The 24838-nt window shown below is 43.9% G+C and overlaps 1 protein-coding gene across 3 annotated transcripts; it reads left to right on the top strand.

Annotated features, from left to right (window-relative positions):
• Window positions 1–493: 493 nt before the first annotated feature.
• On the top strand, window positions 494–24838 carry dlgap4b (discs, large (Drosophila) homolog-associated protein 4b). 3 transcript variants are annotated; one of them, XM_062398238.1, is made up of 12 exons: window positions 494–2594; window positions 2760–2971; window positions 4123–4224; window positions 4933–5083; window positions 6593–6848; window positions 7206–7358; window positions 15513–15952; window positions 16384–16472; window positions 17199–17683; window positions 20050–20141; window positions 22872–23042; window positions 24473–24838. In XM_062398238.1, exons 1-12 carry the CDS (start codon window positions 1380–1382, stop codon window positions 24707–24709), a joined length of 3603 nt encoding a protein of 1200 aa, XP_062254222.1. In that variant the 5' UTR covers window positions 494–1379; the 3' UTR covers window positions 24710–24838. The 3 variants fall into 3 exon arrangements, with proteins under 3 accessions (XP_062254222.1, XP_062254219.1, XP_062254221.1); XM_062398235.1 differs by lacking the exon at window positions 4123–4224 and having other exon boundaries at window positions 495–2594; XM_062398237.1 differs by lacking the exons at window positions 4123–4224; window positions 7206–7358 and having other exon boundaries at window positions 495–2594.

Here is a 24838-nt window from a genome sequence, read left to right as displayed (position 1 = left end):
AGATAATCTTTTTTCCCAAAGCAGAATAGTAACCTGTTAAAATGAACTATACCAGCAAAGAATAAGAAGCAAAATGAGTCTGACTTTCAACAATGACGTGTGTTCTGAAGGGGAGGGGACACCTTTAGTCCAGGAGAAATGAGGAGAAGTTATCGTAAATTTAATAAGATAATATAAAATAAAGTAAACCTCTCTAACCAGAACAATGAATAATAATTAGAGTTTGTTTTGCTGAAAATGTGAATGTCTCCCTTCTCTGATTGGAGGCCTGAATCAGTTGTTTCTCTCTGATTTCTTACACAGACAAATATATTTTTCAATGAATTAATTTCATGAAAGCCTGTATCCATCTTTTTTTACCTTTATATAATATTCCCCTCCCATTGTCATCCATCGTGCCATCCTCACAGCCCTGTCTGCCAGGGCATTAGCACAGCTTTACTACAGAGGACAAGGAAAACTGTAGCTGCCAACTCACGCCGCCCACTACCTGCTGGTCAAATCCTTTTCACTGGTCTCACTGTGACAGTCTGCGTGGCATCCTTGGCTCGCCATGCAAAGATAGGACCGGAGCTCAGTGACCAGTGCCAGCGGATCCCCACCGGAGATGGGAACAGGAGAGAGAGGGAACCAGAGGAGCATGAGGAGAGAAACAGAAACAGATGGATGATTGGGCAGAGAAGGAGTGCGACAGGCTGAAAGAAAGGGATCTCCCAAAAAATGTGACTGTTTTGTTTGACAGCTAACCTGTAGAATATGCAGGGAGGCAGCGGGTATGTTTATTGAATTATTTTGCTGGCACATATTTCAATAAAAAATGCTAGAAGTGTATTTTTTTTACACATTAATGAAAATGTTTGGACGGTGATTGATTCTTCTACTTCTGTTAGAAGATGAGATACTTGACTGGCTGCTGTGAAATCCACATTGCTGTGGAGGTGTCTGGAGTTACAGTTAACTGCGAGCAGTTGTTCTTTAACGCAGTTGTTCTTTTACGCATGATATGTGCCCTCTCACATCAGCTGTAGCTAGTCTTTCTTCCACATGTTGTTTTTCTATTCATTTGCAGCAGCGTAACAGATGTTTGCTGTGGGAGGCAGTGGAAATCTGGCTCATTAACTGTCCACAGTGTTTCCCCCACAGCCCCACAGCTCGCTGGTTTGTTGGCTGGTCAGGCACATCAGTGGGCGAGATTGTGTGGCTTAGCTGAGAGGCGCTATTGAGTGTCTGCTTTTACGAATTCAGAGCCTTTTCTCTCTTTTTCATGCCGTATTTTCCTGTCCTGTTTTTGTCTCTGTTTTGTAGGAGTAACGCTCAAGGTCATCAGTCATCTCTTCTTGGCCTGGGGGTCTTCTAGAGGGTCGGGCCTCCTCACCACCATGAAAGGGATGGGGACCAACCGTAACAGACACCTGTCTGAATCTCGTGATCCATCCTCAGGCCACCCAGAGGCCCTCTACCCTCACAAAACAAGCACCCTGCCACGCAGCCCTTACCTGCTGAGCCCTGCAATGGACCACTATGGCACCATGGACCCCCACCACTACCCTTCAGCCAACCAAGACTCTTTTCCACAAGACTGCATGCTGCCCCTCAACAATCAGCTGTCAAACAGCAGTACCTTCCCAAGGATCCATTACAACTCCTACGACCAGTCTGACTTCTCCCCACCTGGGGACAGTATTGGGGGGATAGGTACAGGGACCATGGGGCCATCCATGTCTATGGGCATGGGAACAAGCATGGGCATGGCAGGGTTGAGTGGACGAACACCCATGATAACGAGCGGTTCAGCAACTATATCGCATCATATGACCAAGAGCCAGGCACCCCCCAGCCTGCTGGAGTTTGACAAGCAGCTCTCTGCAGGGCGTGATGGATTCAGCACATTGCAGTTCCATCGGTCGTCTGCTGGTACTGCCGCAAAGCAGCGCACAGACAGTCCTGGTCGCATTCGTTATATGCTGCACTCAGTGCAGAAGCTCTTTGCAAAGTCCCAGTCACTGGAAAGCCAAAACATGAAAGGAAATATCAATGGACGCTCCACCGGCAGTGGTGGAGGTTCGTCAAGCACTGAGGACGGAGGGAAACAGAGTCGCAGATCCAAAAGTAAAGATCGGGGTACAAAATCAGAGGCGACTGCCAAGAGACGGCCACGCTCCAACATGTCGGGTTACTGGAGCTCAGATGATTTGGACAGCAGTGATCTGAGCAGCTACCACAACACCATGGCCATGATGACTCTAGGGCGTCCAAGTGGCCACGAGAGCCAGAGCAGGTACATCCACAGCGGCTACAACACCATCAGCTCCTCCAAAAGCAGCAATGAGATGAGGTATCAGGGACCTCCTGCGCCTGGGGGTGGAGGAGGTGGAGGAGGTGGAGGAGGTGGAGGAGGTGGAGGACAAGGTAGAACAGGTGCTATGGTGATAAATGACAATGACTATATGAAAGGAGGGACCTGGTCCACGTTGACCATGGGCCAGCCGAGGCCGGTGATCCAGAAGGGCTCAGCTACCCTGGACAGGTCCATGCTCAAGTCCAAATCCTGCCAACAAGAACTAACCTGCAACTACCTACAGGTTGGACGAAGGGTGAGTGAATGTAGTGCTTGATAAAAGTTGCATTGTATACTGTACATTCTATTTATATTTGCAGACTATTCTAATGTGTTAGTTAATATGAATTTCAAAGTATGCTATACTGCAGTGAGTAAAGATAGATAAAGACTAATTTGAGCCTCTTAATGCTGCCTATAGGGTGATTGGAGCACATTAGGCCACAGCGGGGGTGCCAATGAAATCCCTTGTCGGCGGATGCGCAGCGGTAGCTACGTAAAGGCCATGGGAGACATAGAAGACAGCGACGACTCGGAGGGAAGTCCGAAACCCTCTCCGAAATCTGCTGCTCGCCGCCAGAGCTACCTCAGGGCTACGCAGCAGTCTCTGAGCGACCAGCTGCCCCCACGCAAGTAAGAGAATAGACCGAAACACAGAGCTGTGCTTTATCATGCAGTACATATTAACGCTCAACGTCAAGGGAGAAACTGATTACATTTCACAGGGTTGTGGCCTGCTATCAGTGTTAAAATGATGGACAGGCCGTCAAATGTAAAATGGATAAGAATAAATATGTGTAATGATGTAAAGTATTTTTTGGAGACAGCCATAAAACTGTAAGGATTGGTAAAAGAAAATTATGTTAATCCACCTGAATGAAAAGCAAATGATTGAGTCTATAAGTCTTGGGCTAAAAAAGTGTTTATTTTCAAAGAACACGCAGTAATGAATGCTAATTGGTATAACCTGTCAACATTTAGAATAAAACCACTTTCGTTTGTGGTGGTGACGGGAAAGGAAACCACCTCCCACAGTCTCACTCAAACAGAAAGCAGGAACATACAATTGCATTCAACATGGGCACACATAATCCCAGCTGTGCTTACTCATGTATGGAATTAAGTGGTGTCAGACTCCTGTTGTCCTCCACATGTCACATACCTCAGCGATGACTTGCCTTCTTACTGCTGTTCCCACACAGAGCAGACTGCGTTGACATCTGCTGTCTGAGATAAATATGTTACCAATTTTCTATCTGAAATCACCATGGCTCCGGGAAAATGTAAAAAAGCTTAATGATTCAAGGTATTTTGGGCTGGTGCCACATGGTTTCATGCTTTTACAGACTATGTCCCCTGCTACTAGTCGATACAGCACAATCAACATAGGTAATCATAAGAAATGTTAAAATGTCCAATCCACATATGTGATGCTATAAGATGGCTATTCAATTTCTGATCAACATAAGCTTGACCTTGAATTTTGACCAGAGTCAGCTTAAAAAGTTATTAATCAAAAGTTACCCCGCCCCCTAACCCCCCCAGTAATATTCACACAGAGTTTTGTGAAAATCCACCAATTCGAAGTTGAGTTATTTTGTTCACATACACACACAAGCCCGCATAAAAAATAGTTTCTAGAACAATTTTAAGTCTGTGTTTAGACATTTAAGAATTAATTCTTATCTGACACATTGGGTTATTGACTAATCCTCCTCCCGCTGCCAATCCCTGACCATCCAACCCCACTTCCTGGTCTGCTGCCCCCTGATTGGTGTGAGCAGCAGAACCCTGGATTACGCCTTGTTGCAGGGGGAGCTGGACGCCCTGTGGTCTCCGCTCCACAGTGTGTCCTCTCTGCACCAGCTGGGCAGGTCAATGAGCAGGTCAGTGGTGGATAGGTCTTCAAGTCACATCTCAGGGGCGCGGTGCAAAACACTTCTGTCTGATCTGGATGATCTGTCACTGCTGGCTTTGCACTGCCCCCCTCAGATGTATGTAGCAACTCCAGCTGCCAAATTCATGCCATGTCTCCAACAACTGACAATTACCATTAAGCTTGTACCTATCTGCCAGGCGCTTTTAGGTGCTAAGTGGTTCTGATATTATTTAGATGAGGGACTGAAGTGACGTCTTTGTGCATAGAACCTGGCCGGAGGTCTACTGCGATCTCACAATCACTGTGTGCCAACAAAGAATAATGTAAAACATGACTTTAGAGACAATTCAATTAAACCTGCACCTGTTCTTTGGCTTTGGCACCATGATAACACTGCGAGCTGTGCACGTGTCTGGTTTTGCATGCAGATCAGATGCTACAATTAGTAATTCCGATTATATTTGGGCACATTAACGCTTCCAAATGAGAATGGAAATGAAAGGAATGAGTTGAATGACAACCCTACGCTCCTATCGCTCTTTCAATTCCCCACTTTGCTGATCTTTCATGTTTCCCTGCATGTCCTCAGATACCTTCTGTTTTCCTCACGCGCTCCTGACATTGCTTTTAATTTCCCTCCTTATGTTTCATATCTTGGACACATCTCCTTTATCTCATTTCTCTTGTTTGTCCTCTCCTCCCACTCTCTGTCCAGCTGTCTTCCATCTCTCCAAGAGCTCTCCAATAACCGCAGCCTTGACAACCTGGACTGCATCGAGGGTACAGGCTTGTCTCTGCCACGCTGGGACGATGATGAATTAAGCCAGGCCTGCAGCACCTTGGGCCGGCGCAGCTGCATGGGACAGGTCAGTGCTGGTCTGGAGACGCCGATCGCATTATGCTGTGTGCGCACGATCCAGCAGGCGCCAAATAACGATTTCCCCTTTTCTTTCTAGCTTTGCAAATACATTTTCTTTCTAATGAGTTATGGTTACATTTGTTCTTGCTTATAATTTGCATCACTTAGTTCCTGGCAAACGTTCTTCTTTCAAATCACCACGGACGCAGCCTGATGGAAGGTCATAAAACCAGCGTCATATGAACAAAGCCACCCTGTTTTGCTACCGTATCACACATTAACGTTATAAACCTGCGAGCCAAATGAGTGACATTGGTAGTTTTAAGTTTAATTCATGGACTTACATAAGAGCTATTAGCCTCCCACTGACAAGTTCACAGGGATGATGAACAGCTGTGCGGAGCAGCCTGAATCCTTTTCAGTGAACCAGTCAAATGAGGCAGTGCGAGCTATTAGTGAGGGATTTAAACCCGATCTCTGACACGCCTCTGCATTATGACAAATGTGCTCTAATTTATTGCCTTAATTTGCATGCACAGCGGCATCCCAGGCACATTTAATATTCATTATCACTCGAACCGGTTGGGGTCAACTTGTGTTTTTATAACTAAATTAATTTAAAGAGAGAAATCTGACAATCATCCATAGCCACAACTATAAAACGACTTCAAAATGTGTGTAGCTGTAGCCCCACATCCTCTCTTGCTGCTCTTACACCCTCTGATCTTTTTATTACCAGTCAGGGAACAGCAAAAATACTTTTGCTACACACATTTTCACAGTCTTTCTCGAGCTGCTTCTGTCGACCGACAGAATATGAAAACCCTTCACCTGAGAGGCTGCTCTACAAAAGAAGCCTCAGAAATGACTCACTCTTTCGGAGCCTGCAGTTGCTGCGTGAAACATACAACCGTACCAAAACTTTTCAAAGTGATGTCTGCTGCCTCGGAACCTCTTTCATTTTCTTTAAGTTGACAGCTCTTAGAGACTAGGCCAAGTAAGGAACGTCAAACAAAAGAGGAAAATGCATTTTAATAGTGAACTGACATATCATCCACAGACCCAGCCTGAGGAAAATGTTAAGAGCAACACTGGTACAACTCTGTGCTTCCACTACTATTCCACAACAGTTAAACCTTTGACAATCGTTTGGCCATTTTTACTGGATCCCATAAACTCTCTCGCCCAGGTGGAGAGTGTCAATAACAATCACACTCAGCTGAGCAGCTGCTGGTCAACTCCAGGTACCGTGGTCAAAATCAACCCATTCACTCTCATTATTTTTACACACACCACTGTAGCCTTTTTCAGACAATGGTTGCAGGAGAATGTCCGAACAATTGGGTCCGAACTTTCTCCAGACCTTTCCTTTCACATGAGGAATGTAGCAGGAGATTGTCCAAGTCAGACATGTTCACAACACCAGGAAAATCTGGGGATTCAGGCGAGGGGCAGGGTCTGATTACAGAAGGCAGAAGGATGTAACTTCAAATGGGATGCATTCTTTTTTTTTCAGCTACGGGACCTGGAAATGAGTCGTAATTATGAGGACCGCAGCTCCGACTCCACATACAGAGATTCCCGCTCCCATTCTCAGGACAACCCAGAGCCTCCAGACCTGCCCATGCCCACATGCTTCCGATCACGCAGCCACAGCTACCTGAGAGCCATCCAGGCCGGCTGTTCCCAAGACGACGACACGGCTTCCATAGACTCAAGCTGCTCACACCCTCCGACTGACACCACCGTCCGCACCTACAGCAACAGTACCGGTGAGTCACTGGCTGAATTGTTCACATATGTGACCTCAGAAACCATATAAATAGGGACAATAGAAGAGTTCTAACATGATGCATTGTTATGTGTTGCCCAGCTGAGATCGTCGTGATTTACAATAGATTAAATATACTGTAAATGTAATGGTTATTTATTTTTGATAATTAAATCTTGATCATTTCTGCGAGGTTTTCACCCTTTTTCAGACTGACTCAGACACACAGGACAAATCATTTTTTCCATTACAATACTTTGAATGATCTTCACAGCAGTGGTCCTGGGTGGACACTAGTCCTCTAACAGGCACACACCAGTATTCTTAGCTCAAACGCAGCCTCTTTTGCCCATGCTAGACGACCTTTCCACCCAATGGAAGACGTGGAAAGAGCAGTTTGGCTCTTACCTGATAGCAACAGGCTTGGACAAAGCCCCAAAGGAGAAACAACTTGCACTTTTTCTGCAGCGTTTTGGGACAGACAGACCAGGCCTCCGACCCCCACACACAGGTAACAATCTGAAAACCAGCTACTCTCTACTAAAAAAAAAAGATGTTTATCATGGACTGCAAATTCACTCTCTTAGCCAAAAACCTATTTGGCTGCACACTTGGTCACAGTAGTTGGATGATGGCTTTTCATGGGACAAAAACTATAAATATGCATAACGCTGCTCCTCCAAATAAAGCTTTCTGTGGTTCAGGAGGGTTGGCAGTATCATAAAACCTCTGATAAATGTATTACAATTCAAATTATGACAGGAGATTACAGCTCAAAACAGTCACTGTGCAGTTGCCTTTCCACCTTGTTGAGTTTGCTTCACCAGAGGAACTGTGGATGTATGAGATGAGACACATTAGAAGCTTTGTTTGTTGACATCTGATTACTCCGCATTTTAGAAAGAGAGCCTGGAAATATCATGTGCTTGTTAATGTCACTGAGCATCCACATGGTGGCGCTTTTCACCACTCTTCAAAATGCTGCCTTCAAGAGAGTAGTATTTCCACTATTCAGTAGCTTCAAACTCATACGCAAGGCAAGAAAAGCATTTAAGAGATTTTAGAGGCTAAAGTTAAAGTCAGGTCAAATGGTCAAAAAATTATTTAATTATTAGTTTAACAAAATACCGAAGTGTTTGAGTCCGAAAACACTTTTAAGGGGTAAAATTCCGCCATACGGCTCCTGTGGTGTCAGCCAAGTATCTGGAGGCTCCAACATTGAAAGTTGACTCGAAACAAGGTCATTTACACCATAGCTTTAGCCTAAATATCTGCTGTGAACAGTTTTGTGGACTCAAAAACTTCACCCACCCTTGTAGATAATGGGTGAATTATAATTTCTTGGTGAACTATCCCTTTAAGTGCACCAAAAGTCACATTTTCTCTGCGGAGCTGCTTTGTCCGAGGCTCAGTGAAGGCAGCAGCAGACATGGCTCCACGCCCCCCCCCCCCCCCCCCAGGCTCAGAAACAGAGTCCACACAAAAGACAGAGAGTCAGTGAGACAGTGTGAGAACATGTGGACACTGGTCAACAGCTCTGTCTGCGGCTGACAGCAGGGTGAGTCATTTCACTGGTCCTTTTCAGAATACAACGTCATATTAGTGTAGCAGAATTTGATGATTTCAGCAATATTATCTTAATAAACATGGAGCTGCTGGTTCAGCATGTCACTCATTCCTTTACTCGTTAGTGTTGACTCTCAGACCTAACAATGTGTGTTGCTCTGCTGTAACTCATTTGGAGGATATCTAACCTATTCAATGTAGAAAGTGAATGTAACTGAGGCTAACAGTGTTTATGGGATGAGTTCATATGGTGTCTTGTTGTGAGATCATGTTAACTTACTTTTTTCACATTTGCTGTCATGACTGGAGGATATGGACAGAAATGCTATCAAGATAAAGATGTTCATATCAGTTGATTAAGATAATTATCAGGATAAATGTCCCATTATTATTTAAGTTTAAAGTCAGATTGTTGCTCCTGAGTGGAGGTTGTGCTTATTCAAACTCATATAATCACAAAATCTTAATAAACAGCCAAAGGTGACAGATCGGCTGTAGATTAATTATGTGTTTTACCTCCTGACTGTGCTGCACAATGCATGGGTTATACGTTGATATTACTGAACCGTTATCATATTGCTTTTGATTAAAATGATATTGCGTTAATTATGGATTGTTTTATTGCCCAGCCCTGATTGTGGCCATAATTTAAATATTTCAAATCATGCTCTCAGTGATGTACTGTGAACCATTGAGTATTCTCCAACATCTGCAAAGCTCCAGGAAACTTTTCTTCCCACAATGCTTCAGCCATTCATTTGTGGTGAGAGTCAGGATAAAAGAGGAGATTTGCAGATAAACCGAATCGAGAATATATTAAATCCACTTGTCTGTGGGAGCATTTAGCTGCCTTCACTTTATAATGTATTTGCACGTCTTCGTAAAGCTGCTTCTCTCTGGTTGCTGAAATGGAAAATTGGTCTCCACGCTGGATTATTTGTGGGCTGCCCCGCTTTTGTCCCACTCGGACGACTGCAAATCCCAATTTCAGGTCACATTATTAAACAAGAAGAAGGCTATTCAGTCATATCGCAGTGTTGTTGTTGAATACATCGAGTGTAATAATTCATTGTGATACTGGTTTTGGTGACGAGGGAGTGGTGATGGTGTCAGGCAAGCTTGTCTTTGTCTTTACGGCTGTTGTTGGATTAAACAATGCAGATGGGTCAACAGACAGGCAGCAGACAAGTTGGCCCGCAGCACTGAACTGTTAAATAGAGCATCACAATCCACCTTTTGTCTCCCATTGTTTCCTGTTGTCCAGTTTCAACGGACCGCAGCGCAGCACCACTTGATTAAATGAGATTATACTTCATAATACTTGTGAAATAGATCATCCGGCTTTATAACACTTGCAAACTTGGGTGAAAACCATCAGCTTCATTGTTTGATCTGTCTCACAGTCGATGGGACTGTTTGTCGACACAGACACACACCAGCCTGTGCACTCATGCTGCATTCATGCGCTCTTCCAATGATCTAATTACCTTACTTGGCCGAGGGTTTTCCTGACTGGTTTGTTCATTTAAAGTGAGTAGAAAACAACATGGATGCTATAAAAAGAGATTTTATTGCTCAGAGCATTTAAACAATTTTTTAAATATTGAAATATTGTTTTACTGACTAACTAATCAGAGTTACTGCTAATGAATAAGTGTAATAATAAGTTCACTCTATCTATAATGCAACCCAATACCATATGGAAAAAAAAGTATGCAAAAACTGAAATGCTACACATGAATTTTCATGTACCAACATTTTTGCTGACTTTCTGAGTTCTTCCAATTTGCGCAGTTTTCCCAAACATTTCTTCCTAGTTATCCTCAGTTTCTGCCTCCACAGTGGCTTGAAGAAGCAAGATGGGATACAGGCTATGGTTTAACACAGACAAGATATGATTCATTCTGTTATGTACCCATTTCTAAATAAGGAACTGAATTATTGCGAGTATGATGCTGGTTCAAGGATCTTATGATACATGCACGTAAACTACATTCAAATCAGCTCTGTGTGTCTTGTAGATCAATTTAGTTTTTCCGACTTTGGGTAAAGAAAATGACATCATGATGTCTCTGTTGGGTCCTGGGTCTTCTGAACTAAAATGACATGCACTACCAGTGGTGATGTCATCGTTGCGGGGTCTGTGGTTAATAAATCATGTCTCCATAGTCTCCCTCGGGAAAACAGTAAAACAGGGATAGCAAACTGCTGTGGGTGGCACAGTGGTGCCACACAGCAAGATGGTTCTGGGTTCAAACCTGACGACGTCATGTGGGGGGTTTGCATGTTCTCCTGTTGTGTGTGTGTGTGTGATTTTTCTTCGGGTACTCGGGCCTCATTAGCCAGTTGAAAGACACGCCTCTTAGGTTGGAGATCGGGGATTTGTCCCTATGTCGGCCCTGTGATGCTCCGGCGACTTGTCCAAGTGTATCTTGCCACTTGGCTGTCGGCTGGGATTGGCTCCGGCCCCACTGCAGTCCTCAAAGGATAAGCTGTATGGATAATAGATGGATGGAGACTACTGTTTGGGTTCTAGCACGTTAGAGTTTCCTACTTTCATCTTTGCCCTTTCACTGTTTGAGAATGTAGCCAGGATCTAATCGGTTAATGCATTTCATTCCTGAGATGGTGACTTGGAACGATTTCATAAAGTGGTGAAAAATTCAACATTTTACGCTGCTGAGTGGAGAGCAGTCACTTGCTTTTTGGAAAGGGTTTTCAGCAGATGTGGCCTCTCGCGGCTAATTGTTTTCCTTCCTTGAAAATCACATCTTAAACCATTTCTGGCAGTGGACAACAACACCACTGTCCAGATGGCACGGAAACAGCAGCGCTCAGTGCCCACTCCAGATTCCACTTTAACATTCTGGCACAAAGCATGTGGTTGTTACTGTTCTGTCTGTAGAGCAACCAATATGTTCTGCTGAACAGCTCCTACACAGATTCAGCTTAATCAAGCAGAAAATGGACTTGGCTTCAAGTCCATTGTATAGCTGCAGAGGTATGTCCAGTGTTGAAGCTCATAAAAGGCCTTGTCAGTGTTTGTGCTTTTGTCAGTAGTAGTTCACATTTAAAGTGTTTCATGCTGAAACAGCTGCTTATGTTTGTGTGGCGGAGTCCTGTAGAGTAAGCAAAGCACCAGACTGTCTGATTAAGAGCCTGTGCCACTTGCGATCCATCTGTCTGTGGGAACTTTCTGCCATGGCTGCAGTTTCCAGCATTTCACAAAGCTGCGATATATTATCTGCTTTATAATCATGTTATCTCTTCAAATTGTCTTTTACAATCATCGATTTGTAGTTCTGGTGATTGTTATGTCACCAGTTATTTACAAGTTTCACTGCTGACGTCTGTGCTGTAGCGATACCAGTGGCCACAGCCATGGAACAGTGTGAACAGTGGATGAACTCCAGACATGTCGAAAACCTGTCTGATCACTCTTGTGGTGGCAATGTTATCTATGGCAGAATAACTGAATCCCTGTATCATGTAACATGAGAAAACACCTCACAGTAATATGTCTGCCTATAAAATAATTTTGAACATTATCTCAGGTACGCAAACATTACTGTTACTAGAGCTACAGTATGGTGTTCTTGGCCAAAGCAGTGGACCGACTGACCAACAATAGGCCAGCACTGCTGGGCCTACAGAGGCCTGGAGGTCCTGTCAGTACTTCCTGGTGGAGAAACTACATCATTACGTCACTGTCCAGATTAACACAAAGATACATTAGGCTGCAGTTTATTTTACTTTATTTGCCAACAGATTGAGTTATTAGAGGCAGTCATCAGCCCTTATTGTGTCCAGCAACTACTTTATCTCCTTCCTAATCTCAGCGGCAGATGTCAGACATGGTTTGGGGGCTTGTTTTTCATGGATAAAGCAGATTCAGTCATATTAAGACTTAGGGGGGAATTCTGTTCAGAATGATGAGAGCATAGTGTGACACTTGGAGAACTGCAGGGCAGGTGTCCAAACATCCAGTCACAGAGACAGTTATCCTGCACACTGGGGCAAAGGAGTGTTGACAGTGCTTAGCAGCCACAACAGTGGTGACCTTATTCTGCCCAGCATCTCTCCTGTCATGAGCAGGAACATGGACAGTGAAAAACTGTCTCAGCAGATTTTCCTAAGGCTATAGGGGTCAGAGACTGGTGGATAATGGATAATAGACTAGTTGCCTGTATTGTTTGGTCCAATGGGACCATCAAGAAACTCATTTTTTACCCTTGTTGCTGGGATCTCATTCTGTTTGTTCAAACTTTCATGAAAAGTGTTTCCACACTTAGAACGTACCAAGCACTGGTTAAGTTTGATAGGGTCAGAGACCACCTCTTTTGGTTGGACACAGTTTTGGTTCAGGTCGTTTTTCCCGATGCACCTTTCACACCTGCAATTTTGTCAGCAGGTCCAGAACAAACAAGATAGGTGTGAAAGTGCCCTTAGCTACTGTTTAAGAAGGACCAGGGGGACCTTGAGGCCAGTAATGTTTCACTAGTTCAGGCTGGAGAACCTCTCTGACAAGAGACTGACAGCTCAGTTCACAGTTCAGTGTGAGAGAATGATGTGTATGCATGTGGTCATACGAGATTGTTGTGAGGTGAGGTTGCACACACATCAGAGGTGAAAGCTGTGGATTACAAGGAACAACAAGCCTTTTGTTTGACTGTTTTCTCAGCTGCCCACATGTTTGCTGCAGGGCTTTTCAAAATCCTTGATGTATTATGATTAGGCGTGTTTTGTGTCTGCGCAGGCTTGTGGGCATTTTACTGTGTAATGGCTTTGCTTCAAACCAATAGAACAGACAACAACAGACTTACAATACCACAGTAAAATAGATTTTTCCTTCACATATATGTCACTTGTATACAAATTGAGGTTATGAATTACCGTGTGGATGCATGGCACATCTTGTGGGGTCAGGTATCGAGACAAACGTTTTGAAATTATATAACTGGCACACCATCTCAGCAGGTCATTTGAATCAACACATTCTCTAAAACATTTTCCGACAAATGTTTTTCTCGAACTTGTAAAAAAAAAAAAGTCACAGGCAGAAAGTCAATAAATCTTAAATCACTTTTATAGCAGGTCTTAAGGAAATAAAACCCATGTTGTTCACATTTGAAAAGTTCATGTGCTGTCCAACTGGTTAACCGTCTCTGTGCCGACTCTTCTAAATAAAACAACTGTTGGTACAGTGGAAAGCCTAATGTGTGGATTTCACAAGCTTTCCACTGTTTTTCCAATGTGGTGTGAAATAAAGCATCTGTTGGAGAGATTAAGTAGAAGCGGCAGGGTTCATAATAATACAGTAAAAGTCCCTGTTTAGATTATAGGCTTTAGTGGTGCAGCATCACATTTACTGTGTGTGTAGTGTGAGTGGGATTTCTGTGGTCTCATTACAGTGAATTTCCGTACAGCCAACAGAGCTTTTATATGATCTCCACGCATATTAACAGTGTGAGCATTTTGAAATGTGCATTTCGTGTGAATGAAATCTATGGAATGTGTCACTTATGTCTCAACTACACACACCAGAGACTCGGCACGACTGTGCAGCCCATTAACTGGATCTCTTCTGTTGCACTGTTTACGTCACTGCGTGAATTCCTCTTCTCAGACAGGCCATTTATTTCTGCACTCGCTGATACACATGCAGTCTCTATGGGAAAGGGTCCATAGACCCCATCACACACGGCAGATGTGGTCGATGGATGAGCCGAGGGATGAGTGGCTGTCCTGGCAGAAGGCAAAGCAATGAGTGTTGCATGTTGACTTGATCTTTTTTTTTTTTTTTTTGCACAATAAAATCATCTTTTAAAAGTTGCGTGTTGGACACATGCTGTGTGGATTTCATGTAAGCCCACATATAAGTTCCCTCTCTAAGCTCAGCTTTAGATTTTTAACCATGTGTATATGCTACCATGTGACCAAGCGACTAATCAGTGTGTAACAGTCCAGCTCTGATAAAGCTTAGCAGTTTGTGTGCACTATGGCTTTTAGCTTCACCAGCTCTGTGGCTTGTTTTGTGGTTTGTCAAATTATCATTATTGATATATTTTTAACATTATATCTCACCAAGCCACTTAAACAGCAACCATATTCACAATAGAAGAGAATGGAAGGTGGTTATTATACTGTGTGTATCAGATAACGCTCATCTTATATCTGAGCAGTTTCTTTCTCTCGTGTTTAATGTACTGCACCTGGCTCTTGTGTCCTTTATATCTGATTGGCACATTCTCTACCATATTGGCTCTTCAGAGTCAGATGCTCAGCTAACTTGATTTACTGATTTTATCACCCGTCTCATGATCAAGGCTTTGAAGGGCAGTGTGTGATTCCATTGGTCACCTGTGTGAACGATTACGTAAGGGAACGTAAACGCTCATCTGGACAGAGTACTTAAACATCTGGATGGAGCACTTAATCAAACATCAGTGTGAAAATAACTATCAAAAATGTGTTTGTTTAGACTTTTTACTCTGATCCACGTTCCCTCTGCTAACATGGAGGAGGTGGACTTTTTGACCAATGCTGCAGCCAGCCACCAGGTGGCGATTGAGCTTGGGCAGCAGCCATATCATCCATCTTTGTATACGGCCTATGGTGTGGATGGTGCCTTAGAAACAGAAATTGTAGTCACTCTTCAACCAATCATGGAATCACAGGGGAACACGTTGTCTCTAGTTTAATTAAATCAGCCACAGCGCATTGAGTGCGCTCTACATGGCAGCCTTATTAGTCAAGTGATTAGCCTAAGCCACACTGATGACTTCTTTGAGATGGTGTCAATAAGTCTGGAACCAACTTAAAGTAAACATTTTGTTAACATTAAATACAGGCAGAAGGGGGAGTCTGACTAATCAATGGAATGCCAGGAAGAGCCTTGACTCCATCCATACAATTATGCGATACAACTAAGATATTCTCTGCAATTGGTTCGGCCTTTTGCTTTTTTATTCATTCTGCCTGAGCGTGACTGCTCCTCAAAGGTTTGCTGAAACGAACATCTCTTCCACTATCATTAGTAATTATTTTGTCTCTCTCTCTCATCTCTGTCCCCCACTCCATTATCTCTTTCCTCCCTCAGTCTCCACCTGCATAACCACCTGTAAGAAGATTGCTCCTCCACCAGTTCCGCCCCGTACAACGTCTAAGCCCTACATCTCTGTGACAGTGCAGAGCAGCACGGAGTCAGCCCAGGACAACTACCTGGACCAGCACGACCGGCGGTCAGAGGTCAACAGCCAGTCAAGCCACGCTCACAGCAACTCCTCCGACAGCCTTGATAGCACCCGTGCCAACAGCCTGGCCCGCGGTATTCATCGCCCCCCGCACATCATCCCCACTCCTATCGCCATCCCGAGAGACCCAATTGTCCCCAGTAGGGCCAATGCTTCCACGGAGACGAGTGACTCAGTAGTCCAGATCGAATCCCTGAAATCAGGACTAAATAAAGGGAATCTAGTGGCAGAGGAGCCCTTAGTGGCCCCAGTACCCAGACGGAAACTCTCCTCCATCGGCATACAGGTAGGCAGTGGAACTCTACTAGCCAGGGCTGATACAGTTGTGTCAGAGCTCTCACTAAATATGAAAAACTGACACTGTCGCAGTGTTTTTGAGGTCTGGGTTATTCCACCTGTACAGTTAAATTAAGACACACAATAGTCTATGGTGTGTCAATTAAAGCCTAAAACTGTGTCCGTTGATCCATTCATCCGCTCAAATCTTGGAAGGAACATTTATTTAAATTTAACTGAATGATGAACAGATTTGAATTTGATGGTCAAGGTTACTGTGACCTCACAAAAGCCAATTTGGCCATGACTAGAACTCAATGGTTAGGGACCTATCAGATCACATAAGCCACAATGTTTTTCTGAATATTTAGCTTATAGCTTTAAGCAGCTAGTGACTATACCTTTTTTATCTCCATATCACTATTTATTTTTTCTCCTAAGGTTGACTGTATCCAGGAAGTTCCACGAGAGGAGACCCCGCCACTGGCCAGGTTTCAGTCAATCGGAGTACAGGTGGAGGACGGGTGGCAGTAAGTCCTCTTCCTGTCCTTGTAACAACGTGAGGAATTTATATTATAGCCACACACACTGCTCTGACTATTCATTCTCTTTGCAGGAGCTCTGTAGATGTGAAATCACCTTGTTTTCACATGCCATCTTTTTGTCTGAAATCCATCTGTGTGTGTGTGTGTGTGTTGTGAGGTATTGGTAATGACAGTACCATATAAACGTTTCTCTTCTTACTGTATATTTGTGTATTTACTTCTTGGCTGTTGCATTGAAGTTTACATTCTGTTCGTTTGATGATTTGAATTCCAGGAAGTTATGAGGAAGACTTCCTTTTGTATTTAAACTTTTTGCATGCTGCATTTAGAGTTTTGTATATAACTTTATACTATTTGCTAATATCTTACATTGGATTGTCTTGATGTTGTACACACATGACATCCCTCAGGTTCAATCAAATATCCTTATCCTTTCCCTTTCCAGTCTTATCCTCCCTTGATATTGGTTAATATTCTTCAATCAAGCACTACTGGAAATAATGTAAAATGTTTATCCATTTAAAAACAAGAAGCTGGCATTTAGTGACGTCAGATCATCATATATCACATATGCAAGACTCTGATCCATCCTGTTTATTTATAAATCTGTTGACCAGTAGAAGTGACTTGGTGTTAAATGTTTGGCAAAGATTAAATTTGTTGTGTTGAAAAGCCGCTTTGTAACAGTGAGTCTTGCCTTATGTGTTTCAGGACCAGTCGCTCCAGTAGCATGGCCTCAAAACAAGAAGTAGTCTCAGGCACACAGGACAATTTTATTTCCCACATCAATTATACCAAACCCTCAGAAAATAAAATCATGGTCAGTAGTGCCAGCCAATCCATAAGCTCCCCTCCTAGAAAGGAATCTTTAGACAACGGGGACACCACAGGGGACATCTCCTCACCGCCTCCGCCCAGGCAGATCCTCAAACGCTCCACCACACGAAGTAGCTCATCCTCCTTCTCAGAAAGTTTGGACCCAGCACTCGACCCCTCGTCTCTGCCGCCCCCGGACCCCTGGTTGGAGAGCGGGAACGGCAGTAACAGCAGCGTACCCCAGAGCGGCGGAGGGGGGACGCTGTGTCGGAGAGACGGCCACTGGTTCCTCAAGCTGCTGCAGGCCGAGACGGGACGCATGGAAGGCTGGTGCCAGCAGATGGAGCAGGAGACCAAAGACAACCAGCTCTCCGAGGAGGGTAAGGCTGGCACGGTACTCGCAGAAACTAGAGCTGTATTCACAAAGCCTACTTCTACAAAGATCAGCTCCTCATGACAGAAATTTAAGTATTTTCTCACAGTTTCTAGTATAAAATGTCTATAGATCTCTGCCCTGAAGAGAGATCCCAAGGGGAAAAAGTGTAAGGAGAAAATGTTTCTTGAACAGAGGAGAAAGGACATTAAGTTATTATTAAAATTAAAGTCTGTGTGCAGCAATCTCTGCTCTCGCTTTTCGACTGCTTTTCTCTCTCCTCACTGGTGCACACAACCAGAGGGAACAAGGTGTCAGTTTGCTGAGCTGTACTCTCCCATGCTTGCCTCATGGCCCGTACTCTAACACAGGGACTGAATTTCCCTCTTAAAATGTCTTTAAGCTCGTCATCTAATTGAGGTAATTGTTGGGTTTTATGGTTCTTTAACTGGCTACCCTTACTGCTTGCTGGTGAACGGTAGATTTACATGCCAACCAACACAGCTTCTTCTAGGCCAGGAGTCGGGGGAACGTCCAGCCTCCAAGATTGTTTGATCCGGCCCGCATGGCAATTCATAAATAAAAAGAGAAAACACTCATGCACATGACTTTAGTTCACAAAAAAATTGAAATTCACTCAACCCCAAGCTGATGGAGTGGTGGCTCAAGTATTTTTTTGTCCACTAAACACTTTTGGAGACTCAGGGTTAAACAGCGTTCCAGCCAAATACAGTACAATTGAAGTAAAAGAGGCCCCTTCCTCAGACGTAAAAAAAAAGTGGCTCCATACTGCTCGTGTGGTGTCATCCAAGTGTCCGCAAGCCCCGATATTCATATTTGACTAGAAACGGTGTGATTTAATCGGAATCGAATCAACTCAGAGTTGTTGTGAATACGGCCCCTGGTTCTTTTTGTTTAATTGCCTCCAAATTAAATTGCAAAATGCGGGAGCTCACAAGTTGCAATGGGAGCAGACTCTCTTATAAAGGCTCCTAATTAGAAACTGGAATTTGCCACATTGAAAAGTTCATTGTTTTGGGAAGTAAACTAATTGTCCAACACCTAAATTAATTAATTTGTTTTGGGGACACTTGTGAGGTCAAACCATAGACTGTACGTGAAGATGGGCATGACAGCCTCCCAATAGTGGAGCCAACGCCACCAGGTGGTTTTAGGTGGTTCTTATCTCACTCGTCCAACTGTTTATTATCCGGTAAGTTTGTTTTAATTAGTTATTTGATGCTATAAAAATGGGGCGAAACATCATGATTGACAGCTGAAACCGACTCATAATTGGTCAAGAGTGGGTGTCAATGGGACCTCAACACTGCAGGTTCATATCCGGGTTATTTTAGCTTCATTTCTGGATAGTGGGAGGAAGTGGAGATGCATGGTCTATCTTCATGTACAGTCCACAGTCAGACAAGTGGAGGCACTCTGAATGAACCCAGAGTCTTGAGCCTCCCACCAGAGGTCTGATCCATCTGTCTGACCTCAGCACATGATCTACAGCTCCCTGATAAGGTTCTGCCTCAGGCCCGACAATCGCTCCATCAGACATACACAGCATGGAGGGGATGAGCCAGTAATACCTGAGGTTAACACACACAAGGCCTCTAATCCCCAGAATTACACAAATCTACTCTGGAACTGATTAAACATCCAGATTAGATTAGTGCTTCAACATCAGCCTGACAGGGCATACAGCAGTGGATGCACACACACACACACACACACACACACACACACACACACACACACAAATCCAGACTGTACACACAAACAAACAAACAGTGGAAAGGCTTTGGATGCTCAGTTTTTTTCTCAGAAGTGCCGGATCAATAGATCAACAAAGCTCAACATCCATGTGTTCACTCTTTTTTTTTAGTTTTAGAAATGAGTTGTCTCATGCAAATCTGACGTCCAGAGCCGGGTCCCACAACACAATAATCACATTAATATAACTTTGCAGGGCAGTGATCAGAGAGGACTTCCAATTTTGTCAGGGCAGATGTTTGTACTAGTTTTGACACAGCAACAGACAACATACAGTAAGCCCTTTTCAGACATAAACGCTTTTCCTGACCTATGAGGAACACATCAGAACGTCTGGATCAGATGTTTTCACAATAACAGAAAACGTCCAGAGCATTCAGGTGCATGGAGGTGCCAGGGTAGAGCATGCAAGAGGCAGGATGTGATGTTTAAAATCAGCTGTTTTTATTTTTTTCAAACTGTAAATCAACATTGCCCACTTATTATCAAAAGCTGTGTGTATCATCCATAGCAGAGATAACCGGATGATTATGAGATGAACAATCATGTACAAATTCTGACAAATTTATAATGTGTTTTCCTTGTGTTGTGTTTCAGTGCTTGGAAAAGTCCGCAGTGCAGTGGGAAGCGCCCAGCTCCTAATATCCCAGAAGTTCCAGCAGTTCCGGGGCCTGTGTGAACAAAACGTGGTGTGTATTTTCCTTTCTGTGACACATCCACTCTACAGGTGTGCACATGCGAGAAACGGAAACTCACATCCACGGTACCATTAAGTTAAACCCGTGGCTTTATTTGGGTTTTCTTTATTCTCCAGGATATTCTTGCCTCGATACACATGAAGGCTTTCACACAAATGAAAACTGACCAATACGCCATGATACACAGCATGTTGTGGCACAGGGTCCCACCAGCATCCAGTACAGGGAGCTTATGATAAGCCAGTAAGCCATTCCTCTCAGGTGACGTGTTTTACTGAATATGGCATTAGACGAATTGCGGACAAATACCAGCACATGACACCACAACAATCAAACATCTCAAACTAGCGCAGCACTCGGTGAGCACAGTCCTCCGCCAAAGTCCAAAAGTCCTCGACCAAGCTGCACCAAATTACACTCGCTCACAGACAGATAGATATCAATTCTCTAAATATGTTTGTTTTTTTTACATCAAAATCCATGTGACAGTGAAAAAGTTAAAATATCCTCACAGCGTTAAAGAAAGTGAAACACGTTTTGTGGCGATCTTTCCAGTAGTTTTTCTGTAATCTTTCTAAAATACAAAGAAATACGTGTAAAAACACATCAGCAGAGGTTATAAATAAACAGTCAGCTCTGTCAGTGGATATAATGTTCAACTTGCCAAATCCTGGTCTCTTTTCCAGCTTCACTGAACTTATCTCAGGAGAGGTTTTTATAAGGAACATGTTGAATACAATACAAATATCCATATGTGCAAGTAGGAAAAAAAGCAATCAAGTGAACAAATCATGTCCCAAAAGGAGGAGGAAGAAGTGAAAATGTGTCCTTCTCCCTTTGACTGAAATATGGAAGTCCAGTTCAGTAAGAGCAAAACATAGGATTTAAAGAGTGAGCATAAGATTGAACACGGACATAAAAGTAACCAAACTAAGATGCCATCAGGCTGACTCCCACATCACACATCATAAGAGGATTTCAAGGCCATGTCGACATTTTCTTAAAGCCTGCTAAATGCTTTCATTATTAGTGTTCTACTTAGCGGTAGAAATGATTTCAGCCTCATTAGTTAAGGAAATCAGCAATGAGTGCTAAATATGTGTTGATGTAACTGTGTCACAGCCTGTCAGCCAACTGTCTTCGGGTCTTTCACTGCTTTGCAATGACGAAGACGATTTATATTCATATTAGGGACATGATGCATATCTTTATCTTTACTTCTACTAAATAAGGAATACAGTAATATCCTCCTGTTCACTTTACAGATCTGCATTGTCTGGACATAGCTCACAACAAACTGTGAAGAACAGAGTAGAGGCTACACAAACAAGAGGAGACGTCAGAGCAGGATTTACTTTACATCTGTCTCTATGTATAGAATGAGTTCACATGGAAGTGATGAAGCAATCAAAATGTCTTATTTTCTGAATCTTTCTTCATTGAAGAGGATAAAGCCGACCGTGATCCTTTTCTTGATGTGAACATGGCTCCCTCTAGTGGTGAATATGAAAGGAGCAGGTTTTTTTAAGGTACAATAATATTAGGCCACAATTAACATAGTTAATAGTTAACAGCGAGTAACAGTAACCAGTCAACACAAAAACCGACATTATTTAATTTGAATGCTTTTATTAATTATTATTATTACTATTATTAGCAGTTAAAGGATATAAGAATAATATCTTGTTTTTTGTCATTGAAGAAATCCTCCTAACTTGTGAAACCACATTTAAATCCAAGAGATCCAGATTTGGGTCAAGTTACACACACTCATTGATACTAACCCCCTAAATATGCTGGTAGTTTTTTTCTTGCTGACAAACATAACTTGAGGTGGGGGCCGTGACCTAAATCAACTGACCCAGATCCCCCATCTACTGCTACTCTGCTACTGTTACTATTTTTAAGGATCATCTTAGTTTTAATGACTAGTCAAACTTTATTCAGCTTTATTTGCTAAGTCAATATTTTATTTTATTATGTATTGCGCACCTGATCCATCTCTGCTGCCAACCACCATAGGTGCAGTGAAAGAAGACTCATTCATCCTTTTCCTGTCGTGTCAAGGCCAAAGAATAATTTCACGGCTGATTTGTCTGAAACCAAAGCTCAATTTGCTGAGCTTTGAATGTCCCCTCCGCACAATGACAGAACACTCACTGAAAGACAAACTAACTACATGAAGTAGCCTCATAACATGAAGTGACCCCGACCTGCAGTGGGGTAATGGGTTCTGACGGCTGCTTGTAATGCCAGACCAAAGGGACAACCTACGGCCATCCAAGAAGAAAGAAAGAGCAGAGGAAACACTGTAGATCTGTATTTTTCTATTAAATTTAAGTACATCAATATAGTTTGCATCCTATACCAGGATGTGTCAAACTTAATCATTAGGTTTTGATCTCAGTAGCTAGAGAAATTCAGAAAAATGATCCTTCGGTTCCAATACTTTTCACTCTTTAGATGTTAGACTTCCACTTCGGGGATCACATGTTTTTGTTTACCACGCTGTGAAGTGGGCGTCGGCTCTTATCACCAAGAGCTCTTTAATCTCCTTGTCTTTCAAAGTTAACTCCTTCGTCAGCGCCCGACATGTGTGGCTCCTCTTTTTCACCCTAAGATATTGGTGCTCTTTTATTTCAAAATATTTCATATAACCCACACTTCCACATGCACTTTGTCGTTTCTCATCAGAATTCATTTCATCCCTCTCTCCCTCAGAATGTGAATGCCAATCCACGACCCACAGCCCAAGACCTGGCTGGTTTCTGGGACCTGCTGCAGCTCTCCATCGAGGACATCAGCCTCAAGTTTGACGAGCTCTACCACCTCAAGTCCAGCGACTGGCAGCCCGTGCCGTCGGCAGCCGCCCAGTCGCCCCCTGAGCGGAAGGTACTTCCCATCCCTGCTGCCCAGTGCCCTGGCTGGGGTAGGAAAGCCGCCGTAACCGGCCTCTCTCCTCCCACCACCACCAACCATTGCTCCCACTCTTTTTTACCCCCCCCCCCGCCTCCCTTCAACTTCCTGCCCTCATCCCTGCGTGGGATGAACTCTAACAGGGCTTCCCTGTGCAACGCAAAGGGGCTAGAGAAATCCCTTTCAGCATGCATGGAAATGTTCATCTCAAAGTGGGCTGTCGTCGGTGTGGTTTTGAAGTGATCCCCACTTTGAGCATGCATGGGTCGGTCTGATGTGGAGCATGGCTGAGATGCACCGGGACAGAATGCAGTCTTCTGGCTTCTGCTCCTGGTCTGTTTACATTTCTGTGCTTGTGTTTATGTGTCTTTGTTGGTCACTGTTTGTTGAACTGTGGTCGTATCTGTGTCTAAGACGCCATTCAGGCCTGGTGTATGCCTCAGACCACATTCTGAGGTGGTCTGGGACGGATGTGGCCACAATCTTTCCGCTGTGTGAACGCGTCCTTGGCCACATATAAAGGACCGCCTACTCAGCTGATGTGTCTGACCTGCTACAATGTCAGTATTAATCAGCGTGCTTTCAGCTTCTCAGTGTCCATACGTGGATTTGTATTTGTTCCACACCACAATATCAACACTGACCAACACATAATGAGTGTTACTTCTCGTTAAATTGCGAAAAATGTATTATCATAGCACAGCTGCACGAGATTCAGCGTCTTCTTCTCTCTGGCGCGGGCCAACACACACGTACACAGTGACATCAGACTCACCGGTAAACACAAACAACATAATTGGGTCTTCGCAAGCAGGAATGACAAAGGTGTTTATTTGCTTGTAGAGCCGAGAAGTGAGATCCGGTCACAAGTGATCATAGAGACACATTTAGGACACTTTTTAATGTCAGGTGGGAACAGATGAACTTATGGCCGTGAACTTGAGATCGGATCTGTCAGGATAGATGTCAAGGCCGGGTCGGACTGCCTGTCTGTCTGTCTGTCTGTCTGTCTTTCTGTCTGTCTGCCTGTCTGTCTGTCTGTCTGTCTGCCTGCTGCATACTATGTGTGTCTTGTGATTCTGTTACTGCCTTCATGTTTGACACATGCACCCATCTTTCATGTTCCTCTTTTCTTTGAAAGTTGTCATTCAATTAACTTTTTCCTCAATGTTTGCCTGATGTTTTGTCTATACGCTCTGTGTTCTCTGTGTTTCTCTTTTTACCAAAGCAGAAACAACGAGCACTGGCCTAATGTCTATGTCAGAGTCCTGTCTGCCAAACCTGCCCAAACAAACAGAACCTGTTGAGGACAGTGTCCTTGTTACCTTCTCTCATTGCCTTACACCTGTCTTTCTGTCCCCTGCACCCCTCTCCCTCTGTCCAACCGTGTGTCCTCACTCCCACAGGACGAAGAGAAGGTGGCCTCTCCGGCGTCAAAGAAGCCTGGTAAGGGACGCCCCTCGCTGGGCCGCGAGAAGAGCGCGGACAGCTCGTCCACCTCCTCCTCGGCGGAGAAGCAGAGGCAGGAGGCTCGCAAGCGCCTGCTGGCTGCCAAGAAGGCGGCGTCGTTTCGGCAGAACTCGGCCACGGAGAGCTCCGACAGCATCGAGATCTACGTCCCCGAGGCCCAGACCCGCCTCTGAGAAGAGACAGGGACACGGGGAAGGATGTGGGGGGTCCGTTTCAGAGAGTTGGAGAAGCGTCGGTGAAGTACCTGCAGAAAGGAGAGGAGGACCTATGCGATGCAGATGAGCTACTCAGAGTAAACATGG

The sequence above is a fragment of the Platichthys flesus genome, chromosome 2, assembly GCF_949316205.1.
Source record: "Platichthys flesus chromosome 2, fPlaFle2.1, whole genome shotgun sequence".
Lineage (NCBI taxonomy): Eukaryota > Metazoa > Chordata > Actinopteri > Pleuronectiformes > Pleuronectidae > Platichthys > Platichthys flesus.
This window is presented reverse-complemented; position numbering and strand designations above follow the sequence as displayed.